This window comes from Nelumbo lutea, chromosome 7 (genome assembly GCF_056320005.1).
Source record: "Nelumbo lutea isolate HS-2025 chromosome 7, American lotus-T2T, whole genome shotgun sequence".
NCBI classification, from domain to species: Eukaryota; Viridiplantae; Streptophyta; class Magnoliopsida; order Proteales; family Nelumbonaceae; genus Nelumbo; species Nelumbo lutea.
The window spans coordinates 14,664,968-14,683,305 of record NC_142690.1 but is presented as its reverse complement, the minus strand read 5'-3'; the positions used below and the strand labels follow the sequence as shown (position 1 = coordinate 14,683,305).

Sequence of the window (18,338 nt, the reverse complement as noted above, 5' to 3'; positions counted from 1 at the left end):
ATTGCCACAAGGCAGGGAGATAGATCTGTTGCAGCCTATTTTTCAGTCCTTAAGACCCTGTGGCAGGAGATCGACCATCTAGAGACCTTTGCTTGGGAAACCACCAAGGATGCAGCTACCTATCAATGACATTTAGAGAAGTATAGGGTGTTCGAAATCTTTGCTGGCCTTAACCCTGAGTATGACATTGCACTACAACATCTTCTTTCTAGGGACAATGTCACTCTCTCCCAAGCATATGCCTTTGTGTCAGGAGAGGAGTGCAGGAGGGATGTAATGATGAAAAATCTCAGTTCTGATCAGTCTACTATGGTAAGTGCTGTGAAATCTAAACAGAATGACAATGAAAACAAAAAAGGAAGACAAAAGGGACTTGGTCTGTGACTACTGTAAGAAGCCTAAGCATACAAGAGACACTTGTTGGAAGCTTCACCCACATCTTGTGCCGACCAAATTGAAGAATAAGAAAGGAAATGCGCACATGGCAGTTACTGGTGATACTTTGTCCCCCCTACTACAGCTGCTTTGGAGTCCGTTGCAGCTACTGCAGTAAGGGCCGAGCTTGAGAGGTTTGGGTTACTTTTGAATCAGAGGGATATAGCTAGTTCCAGTTCAGCCGTAAGCAGACAACAAGGTACAGGTAGCACAGTCTCCTTTGCCCACACAGGTAGTTCACATGTCATTGCAAACTATGTTTCTGCTTCAGGTAAGGAGAGATCTCATTGGATTATAGACTCTGGAGCCTCAGAGCATATGACCCATTGCTCCACTATTTTCTCCTCTTATCAGCTTTGTTCTGGCAGAGATAGGGTCTCCACAGCTGATGGATCCCATGTTCTTATTGCTGGGAAGGGATCTATCAAGATTAATGATTCTATTTGCTTACCCTCTGTCCTCCATGTTCATAGATTGAGCACTAATTTGTTATCTGCTAGGAGTTTGACTAAGAATCTGAACTGCTCAGTGATTTTTTCTCTTGGACGCTGTATTTTGCAGGATCTGGATTCAAAGAGGACAATTGGGAGTGGTTGTGAAGTGAATGGAATCTACCTCCTGGATGCTCTCCCTCTTCACCAAAGCCATCATGTTTGTAGAGATAGTGAGTCAAAATCTGTGGGTCAGATTATGCTTTGGCACAATCGTCTGGGTCATTTATCCTTTTCTTCTTTGAGTTGTTTGTTTCCAAAACTGTTTGAGTTTGTGAGTCTATCAAGTTTGAAGTGTGAGGGTTGTGAACTTAGAAAGCATTGTAGACACTCTTTTAAACCTAGTAATAAAAGATGTTCTCCCTTTGATGTTATTCATTCGGATGTGTGGGGCCCTTATTATGTTCCCTCTATGGGTGGCTATCGCTATTTTCTCCTGTTTGTGGATGATTTCTCTCGATATTCCTGGATTTACCTGACGAAATCACCCGATGAAGTACCATCCTTGGTGAGGCAATTCCACCAGATGGTACTAACACAGTTTGGGACAAGAATAAAGATGTTTAGATCTGACAATGCTAGGGAATATTTTGAGAGACATCTTGCCTCATATCTGTTGGAGTATGGTGTTGTCCATCAGAGCAGTTGCTCCTATAGTCCACAGCAGAATGGTGTTGCAGAGAGGAAGAACAGACACATCGTTGAGACGGCAAGAAGCATGATGATCACAGCCACAGTTCCGGTTCGTTTTTGGGGTGATGCAGTTCTCACAGCAGTATATCTGATTAACAGAGTGCCCTCTCGTGTACTCGGATTCAGGACCCCATTCAGCCTTCTTTTTCCTCAGGGGGAGATGTTTCATATTCCTTTAAGGGTGTTTGGATGTGTCTGCTTTGCACATATTCTTGGCCCTTACCGTTTGAAGCTTGATCCCAAGGCAAAGAAATGTGTTTTCCTTGGATATGTAGAGAATCAAAAAGGGTATTGCTGCTATGATCCAGTCTCTGGGAACCGGTATGTTACTATGGATGTTACCTTTGAATCTACATACTTCTTCTCAAAGGATCCTTCTCAGGGGGAGTGTTTTGGGAAAGTAAGTCAGCAGTCTATCCCTCTCCCAGTTCCAGTTCCTGTGTCTACTCCTATGCTTGACCACCACCCGATGTCACCCATCTTGCCACCTCCTTTGCGTTCCATTTCACAACACTACTCACGGCAGAGACTTCATAAGGCGGTTGATTCTACTACAGCAGAACTCACACCAATTTCTGTCGATCCCTTGGAGACTCCAGATTCGGCTGATACAGATTCAGGTATTCCTCTTGATCCCACTATTTCAGTTCCCATTGATCCTACTGACTCTGTTACAGATAACCTTGATCTCCCTATTGCTCTTAGCAAAAGGGAAGAGAAAGTGCACTGCTCATTGTATCTCACAATACTTATCCTACAGTGGACTTTCTCCTTCCTACCATGCTTTTCTCTCTTCTTTTGATTTAGTGTCTATACCCAAGGGTGTTAGTGAGGCTCTCTCCAAACCTGAGTGGAAGACAGCTATGCAGGAAGAGATGGAGGCTTTGATTAAGAATCAGACATGGGAGATTGTGGACCTACCAGAAGGCAAGGAGACAGTTGGATGCAGATGGGTTTACACAGTAAAGTATAAGGCGGATGGAAGTATAGAGAAGTACAAGGCAAGACTTGTTGCAAAAGGGCACACACAAACCTATAGCATTGATTATCTAGAGACATTTGCGCTAGTTGCAAAGATGACCTCTGTTCGGATACTCCTTTCTCTTGCTGCCTCATACTCTTGGCCTTTGTTCCAACTGGATGTAAAGAATGCTTTTCTAAATGGGGATTTGCAAGAAGATGTGTATATGGATCTTCCAGCTGGTTTTTATGATAATGCTGAAAAGGGAAAGGTGTGCAAGCTGAAGAAGTTAATTGGCTACACTCAAACTCAATCTGATCACACCTTGTTTGTGAAGCGCAGGGGATCTTTGGTGTAAATCTTAATTGTTTATGTGGATGACATTGTTGTCACTGGGAATGATCTGAGTGAGATTGATAGTCTTAAGAGGAACCTGCATAAGGAATTTGAGATTAAGGATCTTGGAGAACTAAGATACTTCTTAGGCATTGAAGTTGCAAGATCGAAACATGGATTTTTTATCTCTCAAAGGAAGTATGTCTTGGACCTTCTCCAAGAGATAGGGAAGCTTGGAACAAAGGTAGCTAGCACCCCCATTGATCAGAACCATAGAATCAGTGCATCAGAAGGTGAACTTGTGAAGGACCTTGGGAGATACCAAAGACTTGTGGGTCGGCTACTATACTTGTGTATGACAAGACCGGACATCTCTTATGCAGTAAGTGTAGTGAGTCAATACATGCATGCTCCATGAGATCAGCACTGGAAGGCAGTTGACAGGATCCTTGCATATTTGAAGGGACATCTAGGTAGAGGCATATTGCTTACTGATCATGGACAACTGAAGCTAGAAACCTATACAGATGCGGATTGGGCAGGATGCCTTGATGACAGAAGATCAACTTTAGGAGTGTGCACCCTAGTTGGGGGTAACCTAGTCTCATGGAAGAGTAAAAAACAAACAGTTATGGCAAGATCAAGTGCAGAAGTGGAATATAGGGCCATGGCACATGGAGTTTCAGAACTTCTCTGGATTCGTTCTCTGTTAGAAGAAATCGGCGTACAGGCAGAAGAACCTATGATGCTATACTGCGATAACCAGGCAACAATCAATATTGCCCATAATCCAGTTCAACATGACCGAACTAAGCACATTGAGGTAGATAGACATTTTATCAGAGAAAGGGTAACTTCTTGAGAAGTTTGTCTTCCATACATTTCTTCTGAGGGGGGAGTGTTGAGTGGGCTGATTTATGTTGGGCCGATTTATGTTTAGTTAGTTTTCTTTTAAATTAAGAAGTTGTTGGGCCTTGGACCCATTAGTCTTTTATTTTTAAAAGAATTGTAAGTACTTAGTTTAGTTGCCGCCCTATTAGGGGTATCTTTGTAATATCCCATATTTAAGTTAATTATAAATAGAATGAGGGGCTGGTGGCTAGGGTTATGTATCACTATCCTAGTCGACCTTCTTCTCCTTTTCTTCCCTTTCCTCTGTCTATTGCTGAAACCCCCAACTTTCTCCTCTTCCTTTCACAAGAAGCTTGGCCGAAATCAGCACATAAGGCTTTCTACTTGTATCATGATTTGGATACATTTATTTAAATTGTCTCTTCAATATTCTTTGCATTTTTTGAAACTTTGAACCTTGCACCCAATTTTACATCACATAAATAAAATGTGATGCTCCTCTTAAGTAAAAATGGTGTGGTAGGCCAGTGCTAAAGATGTCTATAATGGGATACAAGGGCAAGGGTTTGCTTCCTCTGTTAACCCTTTTTCCATTCAAGGTTCAAAGTATCAATACAATACACGCCCTGTATCGGGCGTATCGTATTGTATCTTTAGGTACCTGATACACCTGTTTGCAGGTTTTTTAGGGACCCGATTTTTTTAATGTATATATATATATATATATATATAGACGAGTTTGAAATTAGGTTTGGGTTTGGGTTTTGATAAATGGGTCCTATTAGGGTTGGGTACCCTAAAATTCCCACAAAATTGCCATTCCTAGGTTATGATACCAGGAACTTGTAACCACTCATTCGGTATCGTAAAAGAGGTAATCAATCAGGTGGTGTTTATCAAAAATCACAGGGGGTTTTGATTGGTCAAAACCCTTTGGTGAGGCCAAAAAAAGAAAAGAAAGAAAAAGAAAAAATGTGAATGTATTATGTTTTGCATGTTATTTTTTTATAGTAGGATCCCAAATTGTTGTTTTTGGGTAGCTTTGTTGACAATTTGGGTCCAGGTGTATTTTCATCATTTTATAATTCAGATTCTGGTCAGGGGTAGTTGGGTGCACATCTGTTGGGTCTTGGTCTCTTAGGTCTTTTTGTAACAAAAGTTATCTTTTGGGGGTTTGTTTGAAGTTAACTTTGTTCTTAAGGAGTTGCTTGTGAAAGGGAAACATTCTAGGGGCACATTTTTAAATATTTTAATTGGCTTCTCCAGCAAGCGTTGAGTCTTTATAAAAGAGAAGGGGGTTATTTCTGTAGGGTTTTTTTAGTTCTTTCTTTTTTGTTTGATCTGTAGCTCAGCCCCAACTAGTGTTTTCAAGTATTGGAAGTTTGGGTTTTGAGGAGTCGACCCATTTTGGCACCTTTCAATCTCTCTATGACCGCATGTCTGCATGGGAGGCCAGCTTGATGCTATTGTTACTGTAGCGGAACTGTTCCACAAGTTCTACCTCAGGTTCATGTCTGAAATCCCTAAATATCCAACTTGTTTTGTTGTTTTCAGCTTGGTATCTGTACACTTGAAGTGCTGCATGTAATTTGTTTTTGTGTCCACATCACCCTTTCTGTATGATGTCTTTCCAGCAGCATAGTTTTTTCGAAGGTTAGGACCATATCCAGTCTACCCCTCCCAAGACCCCTGATAGCTGGGACCAACATTGGGTAGTAGGTATCTGTCTGTATTTGCTTTGTCTCAGTTTGCAATGAAATTTCAGTTTATCTACCAAAAAAATGGATAATGGCCTTTTTATGTACTCAGAAACTCTAATGTCATATCAGTTTCATCGGGGGTTTTCTTGTAATGTTATATAATGAGTTAGTAGTTGACATGTGATATTATTCACAACAAATGGCATCAGAGCAACAAGAAAAAGACTCACGATGATAATGTTGATAGTGATTGGATATTTTTTATGATTATATTAATAACTGGTCCTTTGTACAACGAGAATCTGTACAAAAAAGGACCTCAAAAAAAGTCCACTCTCAACAAAGTATGATCAGAAGTAACATCTTTGAAATCAGAATATATTGACAACCATTTCCTAATGCCATCTATGGCTAAATTAATGACCTCGGCTTCAGAAGAGGATTTCTTCTCAAACAGCCTTCTATTTCTTTCTGGCCACACAGCCCATAGCACTGCTGGAGGAACAGAAGCCCAGCAAAGTCTCCCTTTTTTGGAAAGTCCAGAAATTTGCTATTCTTCCAGAAGAGCTTTAATTGATTCTGGCATGCACCCGTTCAGATTCAGGGATTTCAAAAAGTGGCTCCATACTGTAGTACTAAACTTACAATATAGGAAGAGATGTCCAACTGACTCCACCTTCTCATTACATAGACAGCACCTGATATCTGGAATGCTCGTTCCTTTGTTTATCAACATTTCCTTAGACAAACATCTCTCCAAAGCTGCAACCCAAACAAAGAACTTAATTTTTGTAGGAGCTAGATTTCCCCAAATCAAGGTTCTAAATATCAATACGCCCGATACACCAGTAGGGGCGTATCGGGCGGTACCAGTACTTTTTTTTTTACTTTTTTTCAAAACCGGTTCAGGGGGGTGGTTTAAGGCTCCTCCACCCCCTGAACCGGTCAGAACCCTGATACACCCTCTGTAGGGGTGTATCGGGGTGCTCCTAATACGATACGTATCGGCAGATATGGGCCGATACGTGTTGATACTTTGAACCTTGCCCCAAATGGCCTGACTAGGAAAAGGAGATTCAGTCCTCACTAGCTTATAATAGAAGGATTTAACTGTGAAAACTCCAGTTTTGGTCCCTTTCCATATTTTTGTGTCTTGGGAATGGAGATTTAGTTGCTGGCTTTGTAACAGAGAGAAAAGGTCAGCAACCTGCTGAATTTCCCAGTCATTCAAACTCCTAAATGAGGGAGTCCAACACATGCTATTCTCCTGAAGTCTGAATGGGTCTGCCACTAAGGCTTCTTTGTCTAAGGCCACATTGTATAAATCAGGAAACATCTCTTTTAGGGGCCTGTCACCAATCCAGTGGTCTGACCAGAATTTCACTTTTCTTCCATCTCCCACTTTAAAACTGATGGAGTCGGAGAACTTTCTAGCTGTCTTACAAATTCCTTTCCATACTCTACAACCATAGGTTTGAGGGGGTGGTCCAGCATCCCACCCATTGTTCCTTAGGCCATACTTCTCCTCTATCACTTTTCTCCACAGATTATTTGGTTCAGTTGAGAATCTCCACAGCCAACTTCCCAATAAAGCTATGTTGAACAACTTCAAATGTCTTAACCCTAAACCACCTAGTGATTGAGGTTTGCAGATTTGGTCCCAGCTCACTAAATGATACTTGTGAGTCTCTTTCCAGCCTTTCCAAAGAAAGTTTCTCATCTTTTTCTCCATTTCCTTTGCCACCTCGAATGGGTAGGTAAGTTGGAAGACTAGCTAACACACTTTTGATCAGTGTGACCTTTCCACCTTTAGAGAGGTACCTTGACTTCCAAGTTGACAATTTTTTATCCATCCTTTTTAGAACTGTTACCCAAATAGCTTTGGAAGTACATTTAGCTCTAAGGGGCAGACCCAAGTAACTTGAGGGCAGGCTTCCCACTTTGCATCCCAATAGCTCCGCCAAATCATGAACATTAGGGACTTCCCCCACTATTATTTTACTTTTTGTCACCTTCAGGCCTGTAATAATCTCAAACCAGAACAGTAGATATTTCAGGTTTATAATTTGATCCTCTGAAGCATTGCAGAAAAGGAGTGTATCATCTGCGTATTGTAACATGGGGATTTTGGTCCTATTGGGCCTTACTTCAAAACCATCTAGAAACTCCAAATCTGAAGCCCTTCCCACCATTTTACTTAGGCCTTCCATCACAATTGGAAAATGCAGGGGTGGTAACGGGTCTCCCTGTCTCAGCCCTCTTGAGCTTATGAAGTTTCCTTTTACCGACCCATTTATTATTAATGAAAACCTTGAGGTTGAGATACAAACTTTAATCCATCTCCTCCATTTTGAACCAAAATGCATCCTATCCAGCATATAGTCTAAGAATGCCCAATTAACATGATCGTAGGCTTTTTCTAAGTCAATTTTGCAAATCAGCTCTTTCCTCCCACTTCTTAACCTGGAGTCAATTAATTCATTTGCAATAAGAACTCCATGATGAATTGTTTATTATGAACAAAGGCACCTTGGTGAGGTGAAATCAGAGATTCCATCACAGCTCTTAGCCTTGTTGCCAGTACTTTGGCTAGGATTTTGTATACACTACCAATCAGGTTTAATGGCCTAAAATCCTTCATCTCTTTAGCTCCACTTTTCTTAGGGATCAGAGATAGGAAAGTGGCATTCAGACTTCTCTCTAAAGCAGCCAATTCATGAAACTCCTCCAAAACTTTCAACAGTCCTGTTTTAATTAGTTCCCAGAATTTCTTGTAGAAAAGGATTGGATCTATTAATCAACTTAAGATCTTTTGTGACTGTTCTTTTTGAGTTATTTTATTACAAATGCAATATTTTTTGTTCTTCATCATCCTTGATTCAGTTTTTATTTGGTGTTTCGATTTTTTTTTTTTTTTTGGATTCTTGTCTACAATCTTGTTAGTTTGATCTCCCTACTCCTAAACTCAGCTTCTTGTGGTGCCTTTTATCAGATCCTGTTATACTACAAATATTGTTAGATCAAAATGATCTCTCCTAGTTCTGTCTTTACTTGTCTATCTTCTTTTCTCCCTTCTCTCATTATTCCCAAGAAGAGACACTACTGTGGTTATTCAGGGCATCCTTCTCTTTTTTATATATTAAAATCCTAGAGATAATGTATGCAATTATCTTAAGTAAATGAAATATGATAAAAAAATTTTCATTATTTTATACCTATTTATTTCAGACTGTTCTTGATTTTTCATGTATCATAGGTAGTGATCACCCTATACTAAGTGCAGCAAAACTATGCCTATTATTTTGTTTGAGATTAATATGATTTTGGTTTCTTATTTAATTATGAAATTAAATGAGGTTTAATTTGTAATTGATGACCTATTTCATTTGCAAGCATGGGACTCATACCATTGAAAGTTGTAGAGAACCGGGCCCCACTGCAGTGGTCCCCACTGTGTTCGTAGGACAACAGTGTAGTTATTTGTTTCAGTTATAGTAGTGTCAGTTTGAGTCAGTTTGTTAATTCAGTTGTTATTTATTTCAGCTTTTATTTACTTTATTTATTATGCTAGTACCAAGGGCAGATGTGTCCATTCCATTATGTACTAAACATAACCTATAAATATTAGGAGAGTGGCGGCGGCAGATCAGTAAGAATCTGCCCCTCCTTTCAACAACTTGTGTTCTCTTGTTTCTCTTCTATTCTCTCTCCTTTCTTCCTCTTTTTCTTCTGTTTTGCAAACCTAAAACCTATTAGGATTCAAGACTGATTACAGTCTTGATCTTCTACTTGGTATCAGAGCCTATCTAGGGCTTCTCATGTGTGTCTAGTTTAGCCGACCACATGAGGACTAGCTAGGTCTGGAAGCTTTGAAGAAGTTTTCCGGTGGCTGAATCTTGGAGATTACCAGGAGAGGTTCGCAGCAGTTGAAGACTTGCCGCGGCTTGCAGAGAGTTGGTAATCAGGAAGAGGCAGCGAAGGTTAGGGTTCGGGTAACCCTAGAAGACAGTAAACCGAAGTACATAAGTAAGTTTTTTTTTACTGAGTTTCAGAGACTGCAATCAGTTGAGATAGGTTGGACCTATCTAGAAAGAGGGGCCGAACTGTGTTCAAGTTTGTTCTAGGGTTTGGCTTGCCGAATTGTGTTTAAGTTTGTTTCTAGGGTTTGATTGTTGGGCCGAACTCCCCTCTTCAAAGGTGATTAGTTTTTAGGGTTTCATATTGCCCTACGACAAGTCCCACTTGTGCGGACTGCTTGGAGAGTGCAACTGAGCACTTACTTCAGACCTACAGTTGAAACCCTAATTTTGCTCTCGCAGCAGTGGGCCCCACAGTAGTGATTTCAGAAAATAGCATCTCAGATTGATAGGCTGCCTGGTACTGTGCATGCCGATTGATTTCAGATCAGATTTGAGTTGATTTCTTGCATATACTGTGATAGGCAATTGATTTCAGATCAGATTTGGGTTGGTTTCAGATCGGATCAGATCAGATTTGTGTTGGTTTCGGATCAGATTTCAGACTTGCTTGTTTGACTCTGTTTTCTGGTATAGTTTCTCTAACAGTTTGTAGCCACTGAATCTTGATCAAAGATGGAGTTTAAGGGTCAGGGAGAAAGTAGTTTTGGAAACCACAGTTATGGTAGTGTATCCGAAACCGGGTTTCAGATTACGACTATGAGACTTGATGGGTCAAATTATTTGGAGTGGGCGCAATCAGCCATGATGGCTATTGGAGGAAGGGGAAAACTGGGTTACCTCTTGGGAGATGTGAAAGAACCTTCCAAGGAGGACCCAACATACACCAAGTGGGTTCAAGAGAACTATTTGGTTATGGCATGGTTGTGTAATTCTATGCAGCCACATATCAACCGAAATTATTTGTGGGCAAAGACAACCAAAGAGATATGGGATGTTGTGAAAGAAACCTATTCCCAACCCCCTAATGTTGCTAGAGCCTATGAACTGAAGTGTGAGGTGAACAACCTTAAACAAGGAGAGAAGCCAGTTTCTGTCTACTTCTCTACCTTGAAATCCTTGTGGCATGAGATTGACCATCTAGAGACCCTTGAGTGGGAGAGTCCCAAAGATGCACAGACTCACAGAAAGCAAGTCGAGACGAATAAGGTATTTGAGTTTTGGCTGGTTTGAATTCAGAATATGACATTGTGCGACAACAGATATTGACAAGAGATAGTGTGACCCTCTCTCAAGCATACTCCTTGGTGCATAGTGAAGAGACCAGGAGGAAAGTCATGATGCAGCCTCAGCCCTCTTTCCCAGCCTTGACAGCTATTAAACCCAAGCCAGGGGGTGACTCAGAAAGGGACCGGAAGAAGGAAGATAAATGGGATCTGGTATGTGAACATTGCAAGAAACCCAAGCACACAAAAGATACTCGTTGGAAGCTACATCCTCACTTGGCCCCAGCAAAACTAAGAAATAAGAAGGGTAATGCTCATATGGCAGTGAACACTGATTCAACATCCTCATCAGGCACATCCCTAGAAACTTTAGCTGCTGTTCGGGCTGCCCTCATACAGTTGGAAAAGGAAGTTGGGAGTTCAGCTCAGCCATCTCAGTCACCATCAACTCCTGCCACATTTGCATTTGCACATTCAGGTACTCGAGCCTCAGCTTACCATGCTTCAGCTCCAGGTAATACTGATCACTGCTGGGTAATAGATTTAGGTGCATCTGACCATATGGCTAGCTTGCCATCTTTGTTCACTTCTATCACTTGTCCTCTGGCCGAGATAGAGTATCCATTGCTGATGGCTCTCTTGTTCCCATTTCGGGCAAGGGGGACATCAAGCTATCGGATACTATCTCTTTATCTTCTGTCTTGCATGTTCCTAAGCTTGATACTAACCTGCTTTCAGTTTGTAGTATTACCAAACACATGAACTGTTCAGTAACCTTTTTCCCTGACCGATGTGTTTTTCAGGATTTGGAGACGAGGAAGGTGATTGGGACTGGTCGTGAGACGAACGGGATCTATCTGCTTGGAGAGAGTTCTCGTTGGGAGGAGTCAGTGGATAAGAAGTCTTTTGTTTCCCAGTCTGTGAGTTCGGTTATGCTTTGGCATAACCGATTAGATCATTTGTCTTTTAAGTCTTTGAAGAGTCTATTTCCTGCTTTTTTTGAGTCTGTTGAGTTATCAAAGTTGAGGTGTGAGAGTTGTGAGTTTGCCAAACATTGTAGAACCTCTTATTCTTTAAGTAATAAAAGGAGTAATTCCTCTTTTGATATTGTGCATACTGATGTTTGGGGGCCATATCATATCTCTTCTATGGGTGGGTACAGATATTTTCTACTGTTTGTTGATGACCATACCCGGTTTTCTTGGGTCTATCTTATGCGTTCTCGGGATGAGGTTCCTGCTCTGACCCAAAAATTCCATCAGATGGTTCACTCAGTTTGGGACCAAAATCAAAGTCCTTAGATCTGATAACGCAAAGGAATACTTTGCTCAGCCATTGACCTCCTACCTTCTTAGCCATGGAGTTATTCACCAGAGCACTTGCCCTTATACACCACAGCAGAACGGCGTTGCCGAAAGGAAGAATAGGCATATCTTGGAGGTGGCTAGAAGCGTTATATTTACCTCCAACCTACCTACTCGCTTCTGGGGTGATGCTATCCTCACGGCAGTTTATCTCATTAATCGAGTTCCTTCTCGGGTCCTTGATATGAGAACCCCCTTTTCCCTTCTATACCCAGACGAGGAGTTGTTCATTGTTCCCCTTAAAACCTTTGGTTGTACCTGTTTCGTTCAGCTTCTTGGGCCTCATCATTCCAAGTTTGAACCTAAGGCCTCCAAATGCATTTTCCTTGGTTATGCACAAACTCAAAAGGGTTATTGCTGCTATGATCCGGTTTTAGGGAAACGGTTTGTCTCCATTGGATGTCACCTTCTTTGAGGAGACACCCTATTATCCTAGGGTTTCTCCTCAGGGGGAGAGCAATGAGAGTGGGGCTGTTTTGAGTTTCTTTCCTCAGGGGGAGAGTAGTGAGAGTGGAAGTGGGGTTGTTCCTTTACCTATTCCACTGGATAATGAAGGTTGTAGTGGTGAGGGTGGCCAGAGGGAGCCGGAGTTGAGAGTCTATTACAGGCGATGCAGGCAGGTTGATCCTAGTCTTCGACAGTCTCGGCCAGCTCCAGTTCCTTCTGCGGCTCCAGATCCAAAGCCTACTGAGATACCTCTCACTGTTGCCACTTCCCCTCCTGTGGATGACCTTGATCTCCCTATTGCCATTCGCAAAGGGAAACGACATTGCACCACTTCTACAACTCACAGTATCTCACAGTTCTTATCCTATGATCTTCTATCACCATCTTACCGGTCCTATCTCACTTCCATTGCTGATGTCCCTATTCCAAGAACAGTGCAAGAAGCCTTATCAGTTCCAGAATGGAAAGATGCAATGCAAGTCGAAATGGATGCCCTGTTGAAGAATAATACTTGGGCACTGGTTGACCCACCAAAAGGAAAGAAACCGGTGGGATGCAGATGGGTGTTCACTGTGAAGCATAATGCTGATGGCTCTATTGAAAGGTACAAAGCCCGGCTGGTTGCAAAGGGGTTCACTCAGACTTATGGTATAGACTACTTGGAGACCTTTGCCCCAGTAGCCAAGATGACCACCATCCGAGTTTTGTTATCCCTTGCAGCAAATCATTCTTGGCCCCTGTTTCAGATGGATGTTAAAAATGCCTTTCTGAATGGAGACTTACAAGAAGAGGTTTACATGCAGTTGCCTCTTGGATTCTATGATACAGAGACAGGTAAGAAGGTTTGCTGACTGAACAAGGCATTGTATGGTTTGAAGCAATCACATAGAGCCTAGTTTGATAGGTTTAGATTAGCCCTTGGAAGGTTTGGTTATGTACAGGCCCAGTCAGATCATACACTATTCATCAAGAGGGTGGAGTCCTCTCTGACACTACTAGCAGTATATGTTGATGATATTGTGGTGACAGGAAATGATAGTCATGAGATTGAGTCCCTCAAACAGTTCCTTCATCAAGAGTTTGAGGTGAAAGATCTTGGTGCACTACGGTACTTTTTGGGTATTGAGGTTGCTAGATCCAAGTAGGGGATTTTTATCTCTCAGAGAATATATGTTCTAGATCTGTTGGCGGAAACTGGAAAGTTGGGTGTTAAGCTGGCTGATACACCCATCGAACAAAATCACAAGATTAGTGCAGAGGGTGGGGAGCCTCTTGAAGACAAAGTTATGTTCCAACGGTTGGTTGGAAAGCTTCTATTATCTCTGCCTCACTCGGCCGGATATCAGCTATGCAGTTAGTGTTGTTAGCCAGTACATGCACTCCCCTAAAACTTCTCATCTTCTTGCGGTAGAGAGAATATTAGCATACTTGAAGAGATGCCCGGATAGAGGTATATTGCTCAAGAACAATAATCACATGAGGGTGGAAGTCTATATAGATGTCGATTGGGTTGGAAGTGTTGATGACAGAAGGTCTACCTCTGGATATTGTGCCCTGGTGGGAGGTACCTTGTCTCTTGGAGGAGTAAGAAGCAGAGTGTTGTTTCCTGCTCTAGTGCTGAAGCGGAATACAGGTCAATGGCTAATGGAGTGGCTGAAATCTTATGGCTGAGGTCACTACTTGAAGAGTTGGGTATTGACTATGAAAAGCCCTTAATGCTGTATTGTGATAATCAGATAGTTATTAATATAGCCCACAACCCAGTGCAGCATGACAGAACTAAACATTATCGAAGTTGATCGACATTTTGTGCGAGAAAGGGTCACATCATAAGAAGTGTGTCTTCCGTACATCACATCTAATATGCAGCTCGTAGATATCCTCACCAAGGCTGTACCAAGGAAGAAGTTAGAGACAGACCTATCCAAGTTGGGCATGATAGATATCTACTCCCAACTTGAGGGGGAGTGTAGAGAACACTGATGTGGGCCCCACTGCAGTGGTCCCCACTGTGTTCGTAGGACAACAGTGTAGTTATTTGTTTCAGTTATAGTAGTGTCAGTTTGAGTCAGTTTGTTAATTCAGTTGTTATTTATTTCAGCTTTTATTTACTTTATTTATTATGTAAGTACCAAGGGCAGATGTGTCATTTCCATTATGTACTAAACATAACCTATAAATATTAAGAGAGTGGCGGCGGCAGATCAGTAAGAATCTGTCCCTCCTTTCAACAACTTGCGTTCTCTTGTTTCTCTTCTATTCTCTCTCCTTTCTTCCTCTTTTTCTTCTGTTTTGCAAACCTAAAACCTATTAGGATTCAAGACTGATTACAGTCTTGATCTTCTACTAAAGTCTTTATGGTGAGCCTTTTATTTGAATTAGAAAACCGAGTTAGAAATTTTAGTATGGGCCCACATCATTTGAAGTGGGTAGGGTTTTTTTTTTATAGGTAGCCACGTGTCTGAAGTGAGTACTTTTGAGAGTGGAGTTAACTACTGCAATTTTTTTTTTTTTCTCTGAGAATGTAAAGAACCACTCATTGGAGTTAACTACTCATCTGAGGGCTTTGCCAAGGAAATATTCTTGTCTCTTAATGTCATATGGAAAATCATAAAGCCCTTTGGCTGTAGCAAGTTGGTTTCATTTGTGATGGCTAATTGCTGTGGATGTTAACTTTCTTGTGTTCATCTTCCATGCCACTTTAGTTGAATTAATTCTCTTCTTTCACCCTCTTAATGTAATGCCTTTTCTCATTGTGATCAGGATGACGAAGGTGACAATGCATTTCATATAGCAGCTGATGCAGCAAAAATGATACGTGAAAATCTTGAATGGATTGTTGTTATGCTTCAGTATCCAGATGCTGCTTTAGAAGTGAGAAACCACAGGCAAGTACCACCTAGTAGATTTCTAAGCTTGTTGGATATTACATGGAATATCATGAGATTCTGGTCTTGGTTTGTATTAGTTGCTAATGAAGAGCTTCAATATTGCTGACAAATGCAGCAGCGAGTTATAATATTATAACTCATTTGATTTACTTTATGTGGGAACAGTGGTAAGACATTACGAGACTTTTTGGAAGCCTTGCCACGTGAATGGATTTCAGAAGATCTGATGGAGGCACTCACAAATAAGGGGATACATCTGTCACCTACATTGTAAGAATTCTTTTTCTTCTGTTACTGCTGATCTATGCTCCTTTGAGTTTAGCAATTTTTTACATTACATTTTGGCTCCTGAAGGAATGCCACTTTTTTATGATTTCATATTTGATTTGTTTTATTCCTTGGTTTTTAGATATGAGATAGGTGATTGGGTGAAGTTCAAGAGAACCATCAAGACACCTACATATGGATGGCAAGGTGCTAGACATAAGAGTGTTGGTTTTGTTCAGTGTGTTCAAGACAGGGACAATCTAATTGTCTCATTTTGCTCTGGAGAGGCTCGTGTTTTGGCAAGTGAGGTTATAAAAGTAATTCCATTAGACAGGGGACAGCACGTACAACTTAAGGCCGATGTTAAAGAACCAAGGTGTGAAACTGCCTGCGTTTCTTTTAAGTTTTGAATAAACATGCTGTTTTTTTTGTTGATTTAACTTATCCATACTTTATTTTGATATTTTTATGCATGTTAACTCTAAACATTATAGAATTCAAGGTTTAAAATGTCGATGTTGGTGGAAATGTTGGTCGTCCAAATATAAGAAACATGTCAGAAATGTCAAAGTATTGTATGAAAATATTGTAAAAATTATAGGCATGATGGGGACATATTAAAATATTCAAAATATAGAATGATATTTTATGAATGATAAAAGAAGCAAAGGCACGCCTTTTTAAATTGTTATCTTGTTCGAAATCATTAAACAAAGTTAAGAGACTAAGGTTATAGACAAAAGAATATGTTCTAAAGTTGCCCTCTAAAGCTTAAGATTCAAAGCTTCATGATAGAATGAGTTAAAGCTAAATTTAAACTCATAGAAGAGTCATCATCATTTTTTTTTTGAGGAATAAAGTTTCAAACTTTGTCAGGAGTTGGATTTGAACCCACACTTTCTTTCTAAGACCAGGAGTCATCGTTATTTTGAATTAGGGAAATTTATGATGCCATCCAGATTTGATGCAAATTTCTTGAGTCTCTATCAGATAAAAACCAACTGTTTGGTCGGGCACAACCAGCTGGATTAGCCAAACAGTAGAAAACATTTTGAATTTCCACTAATGTCCCTCTACATTATGTTGCCTACCTAGTGTGGTACAACTTGGGTGGAATGAAGATTACCAGCTTGAAAATCTGAATTCTAGCAACTCTAATGGTTTTGTTTGCACACAAATGCAAAAAATGTACCATATATACATAACTAGCTGGTTCAGGCCTATTAAGACTTCATATCTCTGGCCTAGCCTGGGCTGAACTTGACTGGGCCTATAGTTGGGTAGTTTGGTAGTTGGGACTGGGACAGTCTTTGGTGCAAAAACCTAGGTCCAACCTTGCCATAACTCTAGGCTGGGCCCAATAGGCTGGATTGGCCATTGCGACTCCTTATGAGCCTCTTTGAGAATATTTCTATATATTCAAGGGTCTGGATCCCCACCATCATCATGGTTGAACTGACCCATTACCAATATGTGAATCTCCCTCCACCTCTAGCATTTAGGGATTTAAGGAACATCTGAACTCTGGTAGATTTCTGGTAGAGTTCCCTACTCCAATGGCCCTTAAGTACATCAATGAGCAGTGTAGTTTCATTTGGCAGTTATTTTTTAGACCCTTTCCTTTTTGTTTTGTATATTTATTTTCTTCTCTCTCTCTCTCTCTCTATGGAGGGAGTGGCCTCTTTTTCCATGAGTACTCTTGTGCCTATTTGCTCTTCTATTCTATCTTTTTATCTTGGTGTTCTTTTGCCTTCTTTTTCACTTGAGATATAGATTCTTATTTCCCCTTGTTTGTCAATAAATTCAACAGTATGGCTTTAGGTAGAGTCAAATCTAGTTCTTGAAAAAGGTGATTGTTTTTAACCTAAGAAAAAAAAGTATGGGTTATATAGGTAAATGTGATGTAATTAGGGTAGGTACAGTAAGGTAAGCATTTAAGTCACTAGATTTTGAGGTGGGTTAAGAGTGGAGTTGGATTGGACCATTGGATTTAAAGCTTTGGAGCATAACTGGAGTGCATTAGCTGTGTATGTTTCCAAAAGAGATTCATCCATCAAAAGGAACCAGTAAATACAATGTTCGGCCAAAATCCACAGCTAAGTAGGAAATTGGTGCCAGCCCGGTAAATTCAAAAACGACATTAACCCAATAAAAAATAGATCACTGCCTCTCAATGATCTGCTAAAGGAGTGATAAACAGTGGCTGGGTTTTGAAATAAGCAAACAGCAAAGGGTGCTGGAATGGAGTCCTCCTGAAGCAGGTTTGATTAAGTTCAACTTTGACAGGTACTGCCTTGGACGCCCGGTATCATCTTGTGTGGGAGGTGTTGTAAGAAATCAGTGGGGTAGTACTATCCTCAGCTTTTCAGGTCCAGTGTGGGTCAGGGTAAATCACAAGAGCAGAACTGTTAGCTTTAATTCAAGGTTTAAAATTGATGCAGCAGCCAGCAGATGGGGTTATGGGATGTGATAGTAGGGGGGACTATCAAAGTGTTATTTGCTGGATGAAGGCACACAAGCAAACACCATGGGAGTTCAAGGATAGTGAGGTTGGGTGTTTCCTTAGGTGCCCCTCTGTGAACACCTCATTCAAATGGGTTCCTAGATGTGCAAACATGCTAGCAGACTCCTTAGCAAGACTTGGAGTGGGGAAAGAAAATTTAGAATGGGGTTTCCCAGGGCTGGGCTGTAATCTGTAAAGCATTGGCTTGAGATGTTTGAGTTGTTTTTCTGTCCATGCATTACAGTGTATTTTGCA

The 18,338-nt window shown here is 40.9% G+C and overlaps 1 protein-coding gene across 2 annotated transcripts in view; it reads left to right on the top strand.

Annotated features, from left to right (window-relative positions):
- KEG (protein kinase KEG) overlaps positions 1 to 18,338 on the top strand; it is a 72,277-nt gene that overhangs the window by 37,626 nt on the left and 16,313 nt on the right. For both annotated transcript variants that reach the window (XM_088956059.1, XM_088956058.1), the window contains exons 10-12: positions 15,186 to 15,310; positions 15,479 to 15,583; positions 15,723 to 15,956. In XM_088956059.1, the coding sequence (XP_088812185.1) occupies positions 15,186 to 15,310; positions 15,479 to 15,583; positions 15,723 to 15,956 (464 nt within the window). The remainder of the gene's footprint in view (positions 1 to 15,185; positions 15,311 to 15,478; positions 15,584 to 15,722; positions 15,957 to 18,338) is intronic.